Raw genomic sequence first — 16,058 nt, 5'->3', positions numbered from 1 at the left:
GTCATGTTTTGATCCGCCATGTTTTAGGAGAGACAACTGAATTCGAACTATCGTAATCAAAATCAGACTTATAATGGTTTCAATTAAAATCGCTAAAAGTCATGAAAAATGATTATATATCTATAATATAAAGCTGAACGTCTGTGTGTGTGTGTGTGTGCGTGTGTGTCTGTGTGTGTGTGTGGTCAGGAATAGGCTCCTATATGGTTGACTATTTAAAAAAAACTGATTAATTATAATGATAGGTGTATCGAGGATCAGGAATAGGTATGTTTGATCTGGCAAAACGGTGGTTCATAAACATTATGGGGTCTGCATTCGCGCCTGGTCCCCAAAGTATGGAAATAAAAAAATTAAAAAAAAAAAACGTTTACAAGGGTTTTTGATATAGATGTGAAGTTTCCTACCATAAAAGTAACATTTATTTCTTGTATATTTATATTATTATATATATATAACATTTCTCTTTGTAAGGAAACATCATTTTGTTGGTCACTCTTAGCTACGAATGGAAACAAAGTTCATATAAAAAAATATACTTTCGCAAAAATTATCTTTACGTTCATCATATTTTGCTTAGGGTAAAATTTTTGAGTATCAAAACCTATCTCTTTACGACCCCCTCCGTTTCATAACCTATCATACTTTCATCAATCACAGTCCATTTTCTGTAGGCTGTTTTTGAACCCAGTCAACGACGGGTACTTCTGCTAGTATATATATATATATATATATATATATAGCTACTTGATCTTTTTACGTGATTTTTGGAATATGACATCTTCGTTCTGTGATGGGTACATACATCATGAATATTTTTCTGCAGTTTATTTATTTTTTAATACTTATAATTCTAGATAAGCACCTTTTATTTTAAATAAAAGTTGAGACAAAGAGAAAGACGGTAAGAATGAGAGATAAATAGAGAGAGACAAGGAGAAGGAGATGGGAGAGAGAGAGAGGGGAGGAGGGAGGAGGGGAGGGAGAAAGAATGGGAGATTAAGAGAGAGGGGAAGGCGAGAGACATCAGCAATACGTAGCTACACACTGTGGAACATATTTACGGAAGACACCGGTCATCAACCTTAAACTGAGGATCTTGTAAGCCTGCATGCACCCAAAATTATATTACCACTGATTGTGTATATACGTTTCTCGCCTCTACGTGACCTACACATTATTGATATTCCTTTTTATTAGTGACTATTATTCCCTTATTTGTCGAAATAAAAAAAAATGCAATAATATAAAGTATCAAAAATAACTTTTCGGGTTTGTATTATTATACACATAGATTCGAAAAAGTTACCAAAATATATATATATATATATATATATATATATATATATATAGCAAATAAATGTAATCAATGGCAAGATAAGTTACTTTTTTACCTAACTGGATAATTTTTTAGTGTTTTTATTTAATGTAACATGTTTATTCAGCTAGAAAAACATACAGTGTTTACCGATATATTGGAAAATTTAAAATGACGTTGAACACGATAAGTTTGGGGAAATGAGTTAAAAATAAAAAATACTATACAAAATATTGTTAAAACCCCACCGAATATATGTCAGCCTATGTCACAGTAACATATATTGAACGAGTTTCTAATAGCATTTTGTATAGTTTTTTATAGTTTTTTATTTTTAATTCATTTTCTCAAGCTTACCGTGTTCAGCAAAGAAACCGGTGCCATTTTAAATTTTCCAATACATCAGCAAACACTTATGTTAAAAAAACATAAACTGAATAAACATATTACATCAAATAAAAACACTAAAAAAAAATATCCAGTTAGGTAGAAAAGTAACTTATCTTGCCTTTGATAACATTTATTTGTTATATATTTGTTTGTTGACAACTTTTTCGAATCTATGTGTATAATAATACAAACACAACTTTTTTTTTTAATTCTACTTAAAAATATTAATAATTTCATCACGAAAACAGCAATTCTTCCCCTTCTGTCAGAAACATCGCTCATGGAATGTGAGGACTAACGGACAGAAAAAATAAAGAGAAACCAGAGTTACGTTCATCAAGTAATTTAGAAAGATTAAAATATTCACTTAGAAACATTTATATTCATCGTGCAATATCGTAATAAAGTTTAACTTTTAAAATCCTATTAAAAGTAATATTGATTTAGTAAAGAAATAATAAATAAATAAAATTAAAAAAACAAAAAAACAAAAAAACTTGTTACAAAAACATAACGAAAGCAAAAAGCAACGTCATTTAAGGACAACCAATTGTTAAATAAAATAAGTGATTTGATGTAGTATTTTCAACGTCATTTAAGGACAACCAATTGTTAAATAAAATAAGTGATTTGATGTAGTATTTTCATTGTTTTGTTTGTTTTTATTTGTTTATTGGTTTTATTTATTTATTTCTATTTTCATCAAAACATCGGAGACGTTCGGCAAAACTCGGAAACGTCGGCGGATGTTTCCGATAATTTCCTTCTCCTATTCATAACCAATACCTGGATTAGTCCCAACAAACAACAAAAGGTGAACCTTATATTTTCGCAAGTAAAAAGTAATCCCTCTTCCCTATAAACAAAGAGAGGGTGAACATCATCAGTATACCCCTTTTTTCTTAGGAGCACAAATTCTTGATTTTTGGTCTTCAAACTTTATCGTAATTCAATCCAGAAATTATTTTTTTTTTTTGTCGATAATTGCAAAGAGATCTCAAACGTGCACTGTGATTTGGAAGCTCCACGATTTAACCCTCGACAAAAATAGGCCAAAATAATCCATTATGTTACGTGTTTGCTATAGCGTTACAGTACGTGAAAAAAATAATTGTTTAATTTTTAAAAGGGGGTTTAGTTAAAATGACCTTCCTTAGTTTATTTTTATAATATGAAATTTCGTGTTTTTGATTAAACAGAATATTAATCCCAATATTTGACACTGAATCTATTGTTGTAACTTTTTTTTTTTTTTGCTTCTGTTTTTTTTTTTTTTTTTTTTATGGGAATTGAACTTTTGGGATACTGTTGCTGATTTGATTTTTGTTTTTTGTTTGTTTTTTTTTGTTTTTTTACTGCGTACGCGTGCCTAAGAAAATTCGGTTCTGATGATGATCTAGTGTTTGAAAACTTTTGTTTCATTGTACGAGTTAAAATAAACATTGTTTTGAAACAGCTGTAAGCAACTATGATATTTTTGTGTTTGTAATATGTTTTGAAAATGTTGTAAATGCGTGTTTATTAACGTACGTATTGACGAGAAACAACCACACCATTCCTAGGGAAGTTTAACAAGAGGTTAATTTACGTTACATTTAATCTTCTGCATATCAATACAGCCAGGGAAGCAGGTGGCAGGAAGGGAATTCCAAAATCTAGCTGTTCGAGGGAAGAAACTATTATAGTAGAAATTTTTCTGGCATTTAGGGATCCCACCAACAGTGAGGGAGGGGATGTTATTTTGCTGCTAAGCGAAGCGGGTTTGTCGGGGATTTGTGCGTCGAGGAGGCACAAGTGCAACGAGTTCATCAGAGCATATTATATGAGATCTTGTCTAATAGTTTTATTAATACAGAGATTTTTAACTTCTGTTGATACTCCTTTAATAAATAAAAGAAAATCTTCGTAGAAGACAAATTTACTGCTAACAAGACATAAAACACACACACGCACGTTTTTTAAATACGCTTGAATAATTCTCAACTAGTTTGTTATTTTCACAGCGTTTTAGCCGATGTAACATCCGATGTAACCTGTGACCTTCTTCAGGTGCATCTTTAATACAAATTCTCAATATTCATCTTCGACGTACGTACATACTCCCTACTAACTCGACAAGCAGTAAAATTCCACCCTTCACAATGGAGGAGGGTCCTAGATGTGAAAAGCCTTCTACTCCGCTCGGACTGCTAGACTTTGGAATCCCCTCCCTGTTTCCTACTTCCCTGTCTGTACTAACCTGTAAAAATTTAAATGTAATGTGAACAGACATTTCGCTGTTCAATTCACAGTCACCTGTTAGACACGATTGCCACTTATGTCCCAAGTGGCAATACGTTTTGTTAGGCGCGAAAAAGAGTACAAATAAATAAACAAAATCTGGCACGTCTACAGAATTGAAACGAGATTTTCGAAAATCGAAAAACTGGATTACACATAAAAACAATGGTATCTACGTATTCCTGATATTTTCAAGACGATTATATCCCAAAATTACGAAAGAGGTATAAAATTTTTTATTAAAGAAAATAAAAAATAGAATTTGCTGGAAACGATCGTAAACACAGGAAAGTTCAACAGGGAGGTAAGTTCGAATTAAACAAAGATGGCGGCAATTTTTCACCTGCTAACACGATTAAAGTTGTTTTTTTATATATATATAATTCAGTAATGTTCAGGTAATTTCGACTGCATAATTTGGAAGCTACCAGTGTAACTTATTAGAATTGACAAAAAAGAAACAGTTGAAGCTATTGTTTTTTTTTTTTTTTTTTTAATCTGAAAACTCCATTTATCGACGACAGAATCTTGTTCCAATAGTGTAGAAGTACCAAAAAATATTAACCCTTTGCTTTCTTTGGTTTCGATAAACGAGAATCTTTCAAACAAAAACGAAGTCTGCGTGTGGTTTTATTAGAGGCGCTGCCTACGATTTGATGTGTTATTTTGTATGCAAGCTAAACACAGTCTTTTTCAGCATACTTAGCATTACTTTTATTGGATTATGGGGTTTGACGACGCTGGTCAAGTTGACACGGACATAAGCTAAAGATCTGTGTGTGCCAAGTTCGAATCCAGTTGGCACGATTTTTACTTGTACAGGGTGTCCCAAAATGAAGCATCCATTTTTATACTAATTCATATTTCAAAATCGATGTTTCATATTGGGACACCTTTATGTTGATCCTATTTACTTGCCTCCCCACACGCGGGAAGAGTTAGACGAATGGTCGGTTTTTAAATGTGGGAGAAAATCCAGCTCCCCAGCAATTAAAAATTAGCTCAGTCCAAAATGATTTCTCCTTCATTGAGCAGGAACAAAAAAAGATTGAAGTATAGTATCATCATAACAGATACTACCCTTTGCTCTTATATATTTAGCTTATTGGGCATCATATTAATACAATATTACAGTAATGAGTGCATTAAAATAATAAAAATCAATATAATTTCAATTAAACTTAGGAATGAATCCCTATTAACTTGGGGGAGGGCGGCGAGGGGCTGTCTTTGAGATGACTCTTAGCCAGCCCCTTTCACCAAAATACCGCATTCATACAGTGGAGTTAAATCTACTTAACAGAACCTTAATCGTTAGCGTGAGTGAATTTATGCACAAGTGTGCGTGTCTACTTAAAAACAAATTTGTATTTTTTTTTATTATTATATAACATCAGCCAGAAAAAAACAACAAAAAAAAAACAAGAACAAAGAAATATTTTCGCTTATATGTTGTTGGTAACCTTCAGGTGGTCCCGCCTGTGAATCCTAAAAGAGATCGTTGAAATGAATTCCAACATCAGACGCAAACTAGTAAAGAAATAATATAATAAATATCAAGACTCGAAGGCCACTCGAGGATAAACATTAATGAATGTAAGATGGCCGTGTAGTGATCACTAACGTTGTAAATTTGGTAGAAATTGATTATATATGGAGGTGGCTTAACAAGAACTTGTTTACATTGGATTTGAAGGCTATATGTTGTATTCAAGCGGGAAGCAGGCCAGTGCAACAGTTACTTTTAAATAACTGAAACAAATAGTGAACAGCTAAGAAAACTCCCATATGAGAAAAATGTAATTAGATTTGAAGTATTTAATTCATTTTGCCTAATTAATTCAGGGTATTATTATTATAATATTGATGTTCTATTTTTTTATCTACCGAATGTTCGACGTTGGGGTTAGGGTTAGGGTTAGTTAATAAGGATCATAAAACATTTGGCACTGTTGCAGTTTACCATCCGCAAGAAAATTAACTGTTGTCATTTTAGGAGGCTTCCGTCTGCGCAAAGTAACAACTAACAAAATACCCCCGCCTAATGTTAAGAATGGCTTTCTAAATTTGCTCTGGCAAATAAAACTGAAGAAGTGATAAATATTTGGTAGGTCAAACATAATAATAATAATAATAATAATAATAATAATAATAATAATAATATAGGGTTGTTTTTGTGTTAAAAAATTATAGGAAACAACAAAAAAAAGAGAAACGGTTAAAACAACGCGACGAGATGATTTACAGTTTTCATCTCTTCTAGAGAGTGGGTGCTTGTTTTGTTATTGGCGCGGACACACGGTCACAAACGCCGAACACGCGGTAGTGAGCGCACCTTGCCGTATTGTCGAAGCGAAGTGCGTCCGTGCGCGTATGCGGAGCTGAAAAGCGGGGAAAGGGTAGTGCCTGAAAAGGATCAAGAGACAATAGAACCCTTCAGTCTATCTATCCCCCTTATTCTATCTGTCTCTCTCTCTCTCTCTCTCTCTCTATATATATATATATATATATATATATATATATATATATATATATATATATATATATAAAGAGAGAGAGAGAGAGAGAGAAAGAGAGAGAATAAAGGGGATAGATAGACTTAAGGCGCAACGAGATCATCAATAATGGGATAAATAAATAACACCAATAAAAACAACGAGGCTGATTTAAACATCAAAATCAAAAATAGAAATTGAAAAAAAAATCGGGGCCATTTTTAGATTGGCGGGTACAATTCAAATGGCAAAATAATAGCGTTAACATAGCATGCTAATATATATATATATATATATATATATATATATATATATATATATATATATATATATATATATATATATATATATCGTTACTTATGTTCTCGTTATAAAAATATGAAACATAATCTTGTTTACGGTTCGATTTTATTTTAGCGACTCCGTTAGAAAGGCACAACGTGTAGTATCTGGTCTGATTCAACACTTCAGCTTTGCTGTTCTCAATCAGTGAAGAAAAATCCTTCTAAACTGAGACAAGTTCTATGTTTTTGTTTTTGTTTTGTTTCTCGGTCCGGAATGCCCTTTTTGGGGTGGGGGAGGAGTTTGTTTTGCATCACATTAAAAACCAACCTTGCGGGGAGGCAAGTAAATATGGATTATATTGAAAAGAGGGCAATTTCTTGTTTGTTCCGTTGGCACGCAATCCGTTCTCCCTGCATTTATCTATTACTGTATTTAAAGGTCCTTTAAAATAGAGTTAAAATAACGTTTTCTTTCGAATTAGCCGCAAAAAAGGTGACGAGATTTAAGCACGATCCTTGATATAAACAAATAAGCAATGCCGATTTTAGGATGATGAAATGCATATTTCACGTAACAAATTTCACCTGCTTCTCACAGCAGCAGGGTTAGAAACAGGGTCAGTTTATAATTGGAATAGTTCTAAAAGGGGAGGGGTGATTCTCAGCTGAAAAAATAGCGTAGTCAGTCTCATCAACATTCTCTTAGGGACGAGGGCGACGAGCTGTAACCCTTCCGTTCTTTTCCAAAAGACAATAAAAACTTTGCTGCTCCTCTCAAGAAAGAGGTAATCCCCAGGAGAATAGTCTGCTAAGACCGAACAGATGTTGCACTTAGATCTTAGCCGATGATAATAATGGGTCTAAAATGGCTCGCAAATTTAAAAAAATAAAAAATGGTGAGTTTTGGATGGAATCACATTAATAAAACCATTGTTTACAAAAACATGATACAAGGCGTTTAAAGAAGAGGGATGGAATTTCTACGAAATTTACTTCTAATTATTAGTAAGTCATACGAATACGCTAAGATTATTCGGATTATTCATGCTGCTAATCTTACCCTCGTTGTTACATTCACAATGTTTCGGCCGATTTAACCTCCAACCTTCTTCAGATGCATCATTACAAACTCGGTAATTTTCTAATCGCACTCGGGGATGTTTATGCCAAACAGGGGAACTTAAGGCATTTCAAACAGAATTCATTGAAGATAATAAAGGCTACGCAATTTGAATTAAAAAAAAAAAAATTCCTGATTTCGAAAAGGTGCACCTGAAGAAAGTCGGAGATAACATCGGTCGAAACAGAGGAAAATAGTAGTTCGCAAACATTCCGTGACGTGAGACAATTAATTTGCAAATATGTTGGTAACGGATATTGTAGATTCAGAAAAAAAGGAAGACAAAAAAAAATAATAATAATCAGTTACGCACATTGATTGGATATGTTCGTTCCAATTAATCCTATACAATTGCCTCCCCACGAGTTCAGAGTTAGAAAAATAGATCAGTTTTTAATGTGGGGGAGAAACATTGGAATGGGGGGGGGGGCAAGGTGTGTTATATTCACAACGTTTCGACCAATGTAATCACCGGCCTTCTTTAGGTGCATCTTTCGAACACGGTAATCTGTGTCAAACTCGCGAATTATTATATTAAACTCGGAAATCTTTTCGTCCAACTTTGGGGTCTCTATGATATTTCGAAACTGAATCTTTTCTTTCTTTTCTTTTCTTTTCTTTTTTTTCTTTCTTTTATTACGCCATGGTCATGAAGACTGTTAACAATAGACAGAGGTTACCTAGTTAGGGGATGCATAAAATTGAAGAACATCACGATAGTTAGATAATACAGATCCCAAAAATTATTACAGTGATATATATTCATTCCCACATTTTTGAGGCAGCACGTTCAGGACTGCAGAACACAAAAACAATATTAACAAAAAAAAGTTTATTTCGACAAGGAAGTTCCTAAATTGTAAAAGATTCATCTGACGAAGGTCGGAGGTAACATTGGTCAAAGGTCACAAAATACATTTAAAATTATATACAGGTGTACATCGTATAAACAATCCGAACAATTCATGCTGAGGAAGAGTTGTGTCCGGAAATTTGAACACTACCCGGCACTTATGCAGAATACGAACCGTGCAGAAATAATATGTGGGTTTGTTTTACTATTTTTGACAACTTTTTCGAATCTATGTGTATAGCAAAACAAATCCTAATATGTTCATTATTTAGAACACCATTCTTAACATGGGAGGGGAAGGCGTTTTGTAACTAGTCTGTACTTTCACTTAACAATTTAATCAACAAAAGACACCGTAAAAAATGAATTTAATTTCGAAAATCTTATCTAAAGAACAGACAGCACGGCTATGCTGCGATTGCTGCGTAAGTACCAGTTAATCACAACACACACACACACACACACAACACGCACAGAAAAAAGAGAACAAAATACGTATTAACAACAAATAATAACAAAACAAACAAAACATATTGATGAAATGATAAAAAAACGACTTATCTTTTTTCCAATATTTTTTTAATTCTGTTGTTATATTTTTTGTTTTTTTTTTTTGTTGTAAATTCCTTTAAATATTCACAATTTTTCGTCATTTTTTAATATATAATATATATATTTATATTGATGAATAGAATTTGGTCTTTTCTTTTTACAATGTCTGTCATTCATATATTCATTCAAACAATAGTTTTTTTTTCACTTTCATTTCAATCTTTTTTACTGTCTTAAATTTTTTTAAATTCTTTTGTGCACTTTTTTTAAAATCAAAGTTTGTTTGTCATAATAAAAAGATCAACATTATATATATATATATATATATATATATATATATATATATATATATATATATATATATATATATATATATATATAATATATTATACATCACGCTGCTTTTTTTTTTTTTTTTTTTTTCTTACTTTAAATAAACAGTTAATATAGCCTCCGGGGCTGAGAATAAACAAAAAAATGTCACAAGGAAAAAAAAAGAGACTTTGTGATTTTATATGTTTATATCCAGCCACATGAACTAAATAAACTGTTTATTGAAGGGTACTACCAGTGTGATTCATAATATATTGTCAGCAATACATTTAATATATATATATATATATATATATATATATATATATATATATATATATATATATATATAATGTGATATATATTGTTATATGTTATTATTGTTATTATTATAATTATTTATACCGTTAAGACTATCACTGTCCGTAAACTGTTTTCAAATCTATTGTCTTTCATTTGAACGCTACAGAGAGGAGAGTTTGTTGTTAGATTTTCTGTGACCACTCGTGGAGAGTTTGTGTATGCTATTGATTTGGAACTATTGTTATTATTATTATTGTTAATAGTATTACTGTTGTTAATATTTGTATTATTATTATTATTATTATTATTATTATTATTATTATTATTATTATTATTTTGTCTGTTCTTATTGTGACTTTCCGTTGGAGCCTCGGTGGAGGAGGAAGAAGTATCGTTCGAGTTATTTGTTAAAGAAGAAGAAAGTTTTGTGTGTGTCGACAACGTCGTCGTGGTCGTTGTCGTCGTTGTTGTCGTCGTTGTTGTTGTAATGCTGGCACTGGACGGCGACGATACACTGTTATCACTGCGACAACAACCGCTACTTGTATCCATGTCCTCCGGGGTTTCTAGTTCGTCCCTTTTTTTACAGTCTGTCTTGTTAATACTATCACAACTATTGTCGTTGAGACGTTGGTCGTTATCACTACTGCTGTTATGCCAGCTCGGGGCCGGCGATGCTGCTGCTGTTGTTGTTGTCGTCGTAGCCCTCGAGCACAGGATCGGGTACTCTCCTAATTGCTGTTGGGCGTGGGGGTAAATGTCTGACGACGGTGTAAACGTCGACGATGAGGTGGTGGTCGTGGTGGTGGTTGTCGTCGTCGTTGAGGCATCTGTGTTGACCAAGTTGGTCGCTGTTATCGAGGAAGGGTTGACGTAGTTGTTCTCAAGGTTGGCGCCGACAACATCGGCACAAAGGTGACCATCGCCAACCCTTCCTCCTCCGCCTTTGTCGCCACCGCCACCGTCGTCACCTTCTTTTGTTTGATGTTGGAGTTGAAGTTGGCGCGGGTGGTGTTGTTCCGGAGCATGGTGATAGCCATTGGGTGGGTATGAATGTTGTTGCTGCTGTTGGTGGTGGTGTCCTTCGTGTTGTTGTTGCGATTTACAATGCATGGATCCGTGTTTATTTTGTTGTGGATGTTCTGACGTCATCGGTTGTTGTTGCTGCTGTTGTTCTTGTCTATAAGGGCCATTGTTGGGCCCTCCAGCACAGAGACCCGAGAAACCCGTGTGAAAAATGGACACAAGGTTATTTATCTGGCTCGGGCAATCCGTGTTAGATGTTGTCTGTTGTTGTTGATGGTGATTAAGTTGTTGTTGCTGATGTGGTACTTGAAATAAGTGTTGTTGCTGTTGATGGTGTGGCTGATGGTGCGAATGATGATGCTGATGATGATGTCGGACTGAGGAGTCATGAGAAATATTATGGATCTGCTGTTGCAGTATATGTGGGGTATGTTCAACCGAAGATGTCGAAATCGGATTTGCACAAAGGGCCATAGACGGAGAGGATGGTGACGACATCAGCGAACAGGAAGAAAAGGACGAAGTTGATGAGGACGGTGACGACGACAATGACGAGGACGACGAAGTGTTCGACACAGAAGACGAGGGTGAAGAGGCAGAGCCCATAGCACACGAGGGTGAAGTAGTCGGGTCGTATTTGTTGTTATGGTCCATGAGGACAATACAGTCGCTGAGCCGGCTCCTCTTGGGGCTGGCAGGACCGAACGCGGACGAATACATTGAAAAGATCGGCGACGAGCAGCTGTTGGTCAGCGACGGAGAGGCAGAGCCCTCAATGTGGCTCGTGTTGATAGCGCCACCCCCGTTGCAACTGCTCGGGTTTGAACCGTTTAGCATTTGTCCAGAAGTGTTAGTGTTCTCACAATAGTCCACTGTAGAATCGAACGCGGGTCGCTTTCGTTTCATGGTTTTGCCACTGCTAATGAGGAAGGGCGGTTGGGGGCCCATGGTTCCGGCCCGATCGTAGATGCACGAGGACTGTTGCTGGTTGTGAAGATCTTGGCTGCTACCGGTTGATGTATTTGTACATGTGTTAATCCGATTATTAATCTCTGAATATGTGGGATTTGAAGACGCATGTTCCGCCCGGTTATTGTACGTATAACAACCGCTTGTTGCGGACACGTGCATCTGCTGATGATGTAACAACGTCTGTTGTTGTTGGTAGTGAATTTGGTGGGGGTGATGTAACCCCATACCATTGTACAGACTGGTATTACTGCTATTATTGGCACTACCGTCTCCGTTTAATCCGTGATTTCCGCACAGGCTCTCTAGGTCGCATTCCATTAGCACTTGCGAGGGCGGTGTGTTTTCTTTGTCGTCACCCGCGCACGAGTTATCCACGACAACGTATTCAGATACAACAGGCGGCACGCTGACCATCTCCACCGGCTTAGGACGAATGGGTACCTCGACCATGCTGCTGCCGATGTTATTACTGCTATTACCGTGTTGACAGCTGTTCAGGGTACTGGGCGTGAGGGTACCCATGGGTGAAGGTGTCGTCGACTGACAAGGTCTGTTTGTGTACGCGATCGCCGGCACCTCGTGTTCGGGTATTTCCGAGGTGGTTGACGTCGTCGAGGTAACCGGGGAGATACGCGGTAAACACGATAGCGGGTCAACAGGGATGTGACAAGAATTGATACGGTTCTCGTTCGGGGTTGTTTCCATTGCGATGCCCATGTTGTTGTCGAGTGTGTTGCTTGTTCTGACTTGACATGACGACGGCGCCGACGACAGGGTAGTTTCCATGGCGCATGTTGAAATGGGTCCTGGTGTGGCCGGCGACATTTCTTGATTCGTGGTTGTGGGTGATGATGCGCATGTTATGTTTGAGTGTTGGAACTGGTCTTTGTTGGTGTTGTTGTTATTGTTGTTCATGACGCCGTGGTTGTTGTATGCGTTGTTGTAAATATGAGACTGCATATCAACCTGTCGGTTCTTGGTTGAGATAAAACACTGATAGCTCTCCATCATGTATACACTTCGTGCTTTTTGCAACACGCTCGCGACGAGCAGATTTCTGTGCAGATTAATACCGCCCCTTTGGTTCCTGGAGTTGGCGATCTTCCCCAGGGAAAGGGCAATCAGTTTTTGAGCCTCTGTAGCCATCATAATGAAATGATTGTTCAAACAGTGTTAAACGCAAACATTAAAAAAAAAAATATTTCCGTTGCTTTTGTCGTTTTTGTTTTGTTTCAAGAAAACACGTCCTGATTTTTTTTCCGATAGGTAAAAAAATACCTACAACCGAATCAAAATTATTCAAAGTATATTATCAACTAAAAACAGTGTAATAATATATACTTATATATAAACAGTTAATTGTTTGTATGTGTGTTTGTATAGTAAAATGAACCAAATAAATGTTTGTTGATTTCTGTATCCGTTTTTTTATGTACAAAGTCCGTTAAAGAAAGTTAAGTATATATATATATATAAATATATATTTAGAGATGCAAATATATATGTATATATATATACCTAACTGTTGTTTTTATGTGCGTATAGTTTCAGGGTGATAGCGTGTTACGCGTAGATAGGAGTAAGCTTGAGTGAGAGAGAGAAGAGAGGAAGAGAGTTGAAAAAAAAACTCCTCTCAACGCAATAGGCTTTTAAAAAACGCGCACCGTGTGCTTCCTATTTGCTTACTCGGTTTCTACTGAACGGTTTTCGGACTTGTCGTCTGATGATATGATTCTGTGTGTTTTCGAGTAGATGACGTCAACACCACACAAGGCAGCCAATCAAACGGCGGAAACGACTTTATGGTATGTCAAACGTCACTGACGAGCGGCCAATCGCGTTGGCCCTCTCTGAGCGGGCTTTGAAAGATTTCGTTTTAGTTTTCCCAGTTCTATTAATAGACTCCGCCAAATATAGGAGTCGTCACAGACTCAGTTAGTAAAGAGAACAGAAGAGAAGAGAAAGAGAAGGAGGGAGAAAGAGAGAGAGAGAGAAAGAGAGAGAGAGATGCAGATTTTCTTCTTTTTCTTTTTCTTCTCCTTTAGTTTTTTTTCTTCTTCTTCATTTTCTTTCTTTCCTATTTCTTTACTTTTCTTTATTTTTTACTTCCTACACTTTTCTTTCTTTTTCGTCTTCTTTTTACTTCCTTATTTATTATTTGTTTTAATTTGAACTTCTTTTCCTTTTTTATTTGTTCTTCTTGTTTTTCTTTCTTTTCTTTCTTTCTCACTTACTTGTATACTTTCTTACTTACTTTCTTTAATTCTTTTTTTCTTATTCTTTTTCTATCTTAATTCCTTTTTCTTCTTCTTCTATTTTCTCCTTCTTTTTATTTCTCTATCCTTTCCCCTCTCTCTCTCTCTCTCTCTCTCTCTCTTTCTCTTTCCTTTATCTGCGTCCTTCATATTCTTTTTTCTTCTTTATTTTTATATCTATCTCCTTTTCTTTTTGTATTTTTCATTTATTTCTTCTTTTTTTTCTGACTCCATTTTCACTTCGCCAACGCTATTTTTTTCTTCCTATCTTTCTTTCTCTCTTTATTTTCTTCTTTCTAACAACATATTTTTCTATTCCCTCTCCCCCTCTTCCTCTTTCTTCGCCTTATCTTTCTACTTCTTTCCTTATTTTTCTCTATCATTTTTCATATGTCTCTATTTAATACTTCCTTTCCTTTTTCATTCATTTTTTTATTCTCTCTTTCCTTCCACTTTTTTTCATTCTCAATAACGTTTTTAAAGTTTCTTATATACATGTCCTGTCCTTCTTCAAAATCATTCACTATTTTCTCTTTCTTTCTCTGCATTTCCCTTCTTTCTCGTCCATTTCGATGTGTTCTTTCGTCTTTCAATCTCTGTTCTTCCCCAATTTCATTTTCTCTTCTATCCATCCATTTTTTCCTTAAACTTTTATTTTTTCCGACATCTCCTTCTTCCTTGTTTATTTCCCATTCATATCGCACTCCTCGTTTTCTTCATTCATTCATTTTTTTTTTATTTCTTCTTTGTTTCTCTTTTTCAACTTTTCTTTTTTTTTTTCCATTGTCCATTCTTTTGTCTTTTCTCGTTTTCTTCCTGTTTTATTTTAAATCGATCCTCTTTTTTATCAACCTTTCTTTCTTTATACTTTAAGCAACTGTTTTGCCATTTTCTTTGTCTATTTTTAAAACAAATCTCACCCGTCTTTTTCCTTTCCTTCTAGATTTATTTCTAATCAACTATTCCTCTTCCTTACTTTTTAAACTTTTTCTGTTGTTTTTTTTTTAATTCTATCTATCTTATTTTTGTTTTTCTCTTACTCGTTTTTGTTTTCTTGTTTTTTTCTTTTTTCCGTTCTTTCTTTCCAGTTAACTTTTTTCTTTCTTTGTTATTCCTGAACTTCTTTCGTCCTTTCTTCATTTCTTCGTTTATTCTCCTAATTCCGCCCTCTTAGCCGTTTATTATTTCCATTTTATGTTTCTTCCTTTCCAAAAAAAACTTTCTGTTTTTTTTTCTTCTTTTTTCCTATCTTCCTGTATTCTTTCTTTTTTTTCTTTTTTCTTTCTTTCTTTCTTTTAACCCCTCTTTATTAACCTTCCATAATTTTTACTTTCTTTCCTTATTTCCCTCGTTTTTTACCGTCTTTCTTCCTTTGCAAACAACTTTCCGCCTTTCTGTCTTTCTTTTTCCGCCCTCTTTTTTTTTCCTTGTTTCTTTCATTTTTTTTCTTTCTTAGTTTCTCCTTTATTCTTTTCTTTCTTTCTTTCTTTCTTTCAACTTCTTCTTCTTAGCCTTCTATTCTTATTGTTACCTTCGTCGTCTCTTTTCCGCGCACTTTGTGTGTTCGTCCAAATTTGCGGTGATTTTTTCGTTCACTCTTCATCCCTCTACCCCAACGCATACGCCCGCCCCGATATACAGTGGCTGTACTCGCACCGCTGCTACTGCTACTACACCACGAAAGACAGACAAGTGTGGTGCGCGCAAGGAAGGACTTCGCATAAACAGATTTTGACTTCTCCACTCCTCCCTCCACTCCTTGTTTTCAACATATTTTTTTTCTCTTCTTTCTTCTTGTCATCTTTTCTATTTTCGCTCCTAGACAGAAACAATAGTGTTTGGCTCGCAATCTCGCCTTGCAAGCCTATGAGGGGGCATCCAGTCCCTCTCGCTACTAC

General features: G+C 35.2%; 1 protein-coding gene across 1 annotated transcript in view; it reads right to left on the bottom strand.

Annotated features, from left to right (window-relative positions):
- The window catches only part of LOC145293257 (uncharacterized), a 38,970-nt gene extending 23,126 nt beyond the window's left edge, over positions 1–15,844 (bottom strand). Inside the window, exon 1 of the mRNA XM_080139839.1 lies at positions 7,828–15,844. Within this exon, the coding sequence (XP_079995965.1) occupies positions 10,004–13,054 (3,051 nt within the window). The 5' untranslated portion in view covers positions 13,055–15,844 and the 3' untranslated portion in view covers positions 7,828–10,003. The remainder of the gene's footprint in view (positions 1–7,827) is intronic.
- Between the last annotated feature and the right edge of the window lie 214 nt (positions 15,845–16,058).

This window comes from Euprymna scolopes, chromosome 2, assembly GCF_053919585.1.
Source record: "Euprymna scolopes isolate OS-2025 chromosome 2, ASM5391958v1, whole genome shotgun sequence".
NCBI lineage: Eukaryota > Metazoa > Mollusca > Cephalopoda > Sepiida > Sepiolidae > Euprymna > Euprymna scolopes.
This window is presented reverse-complemented; position numbering and strand designations above follow the sequence as displayed.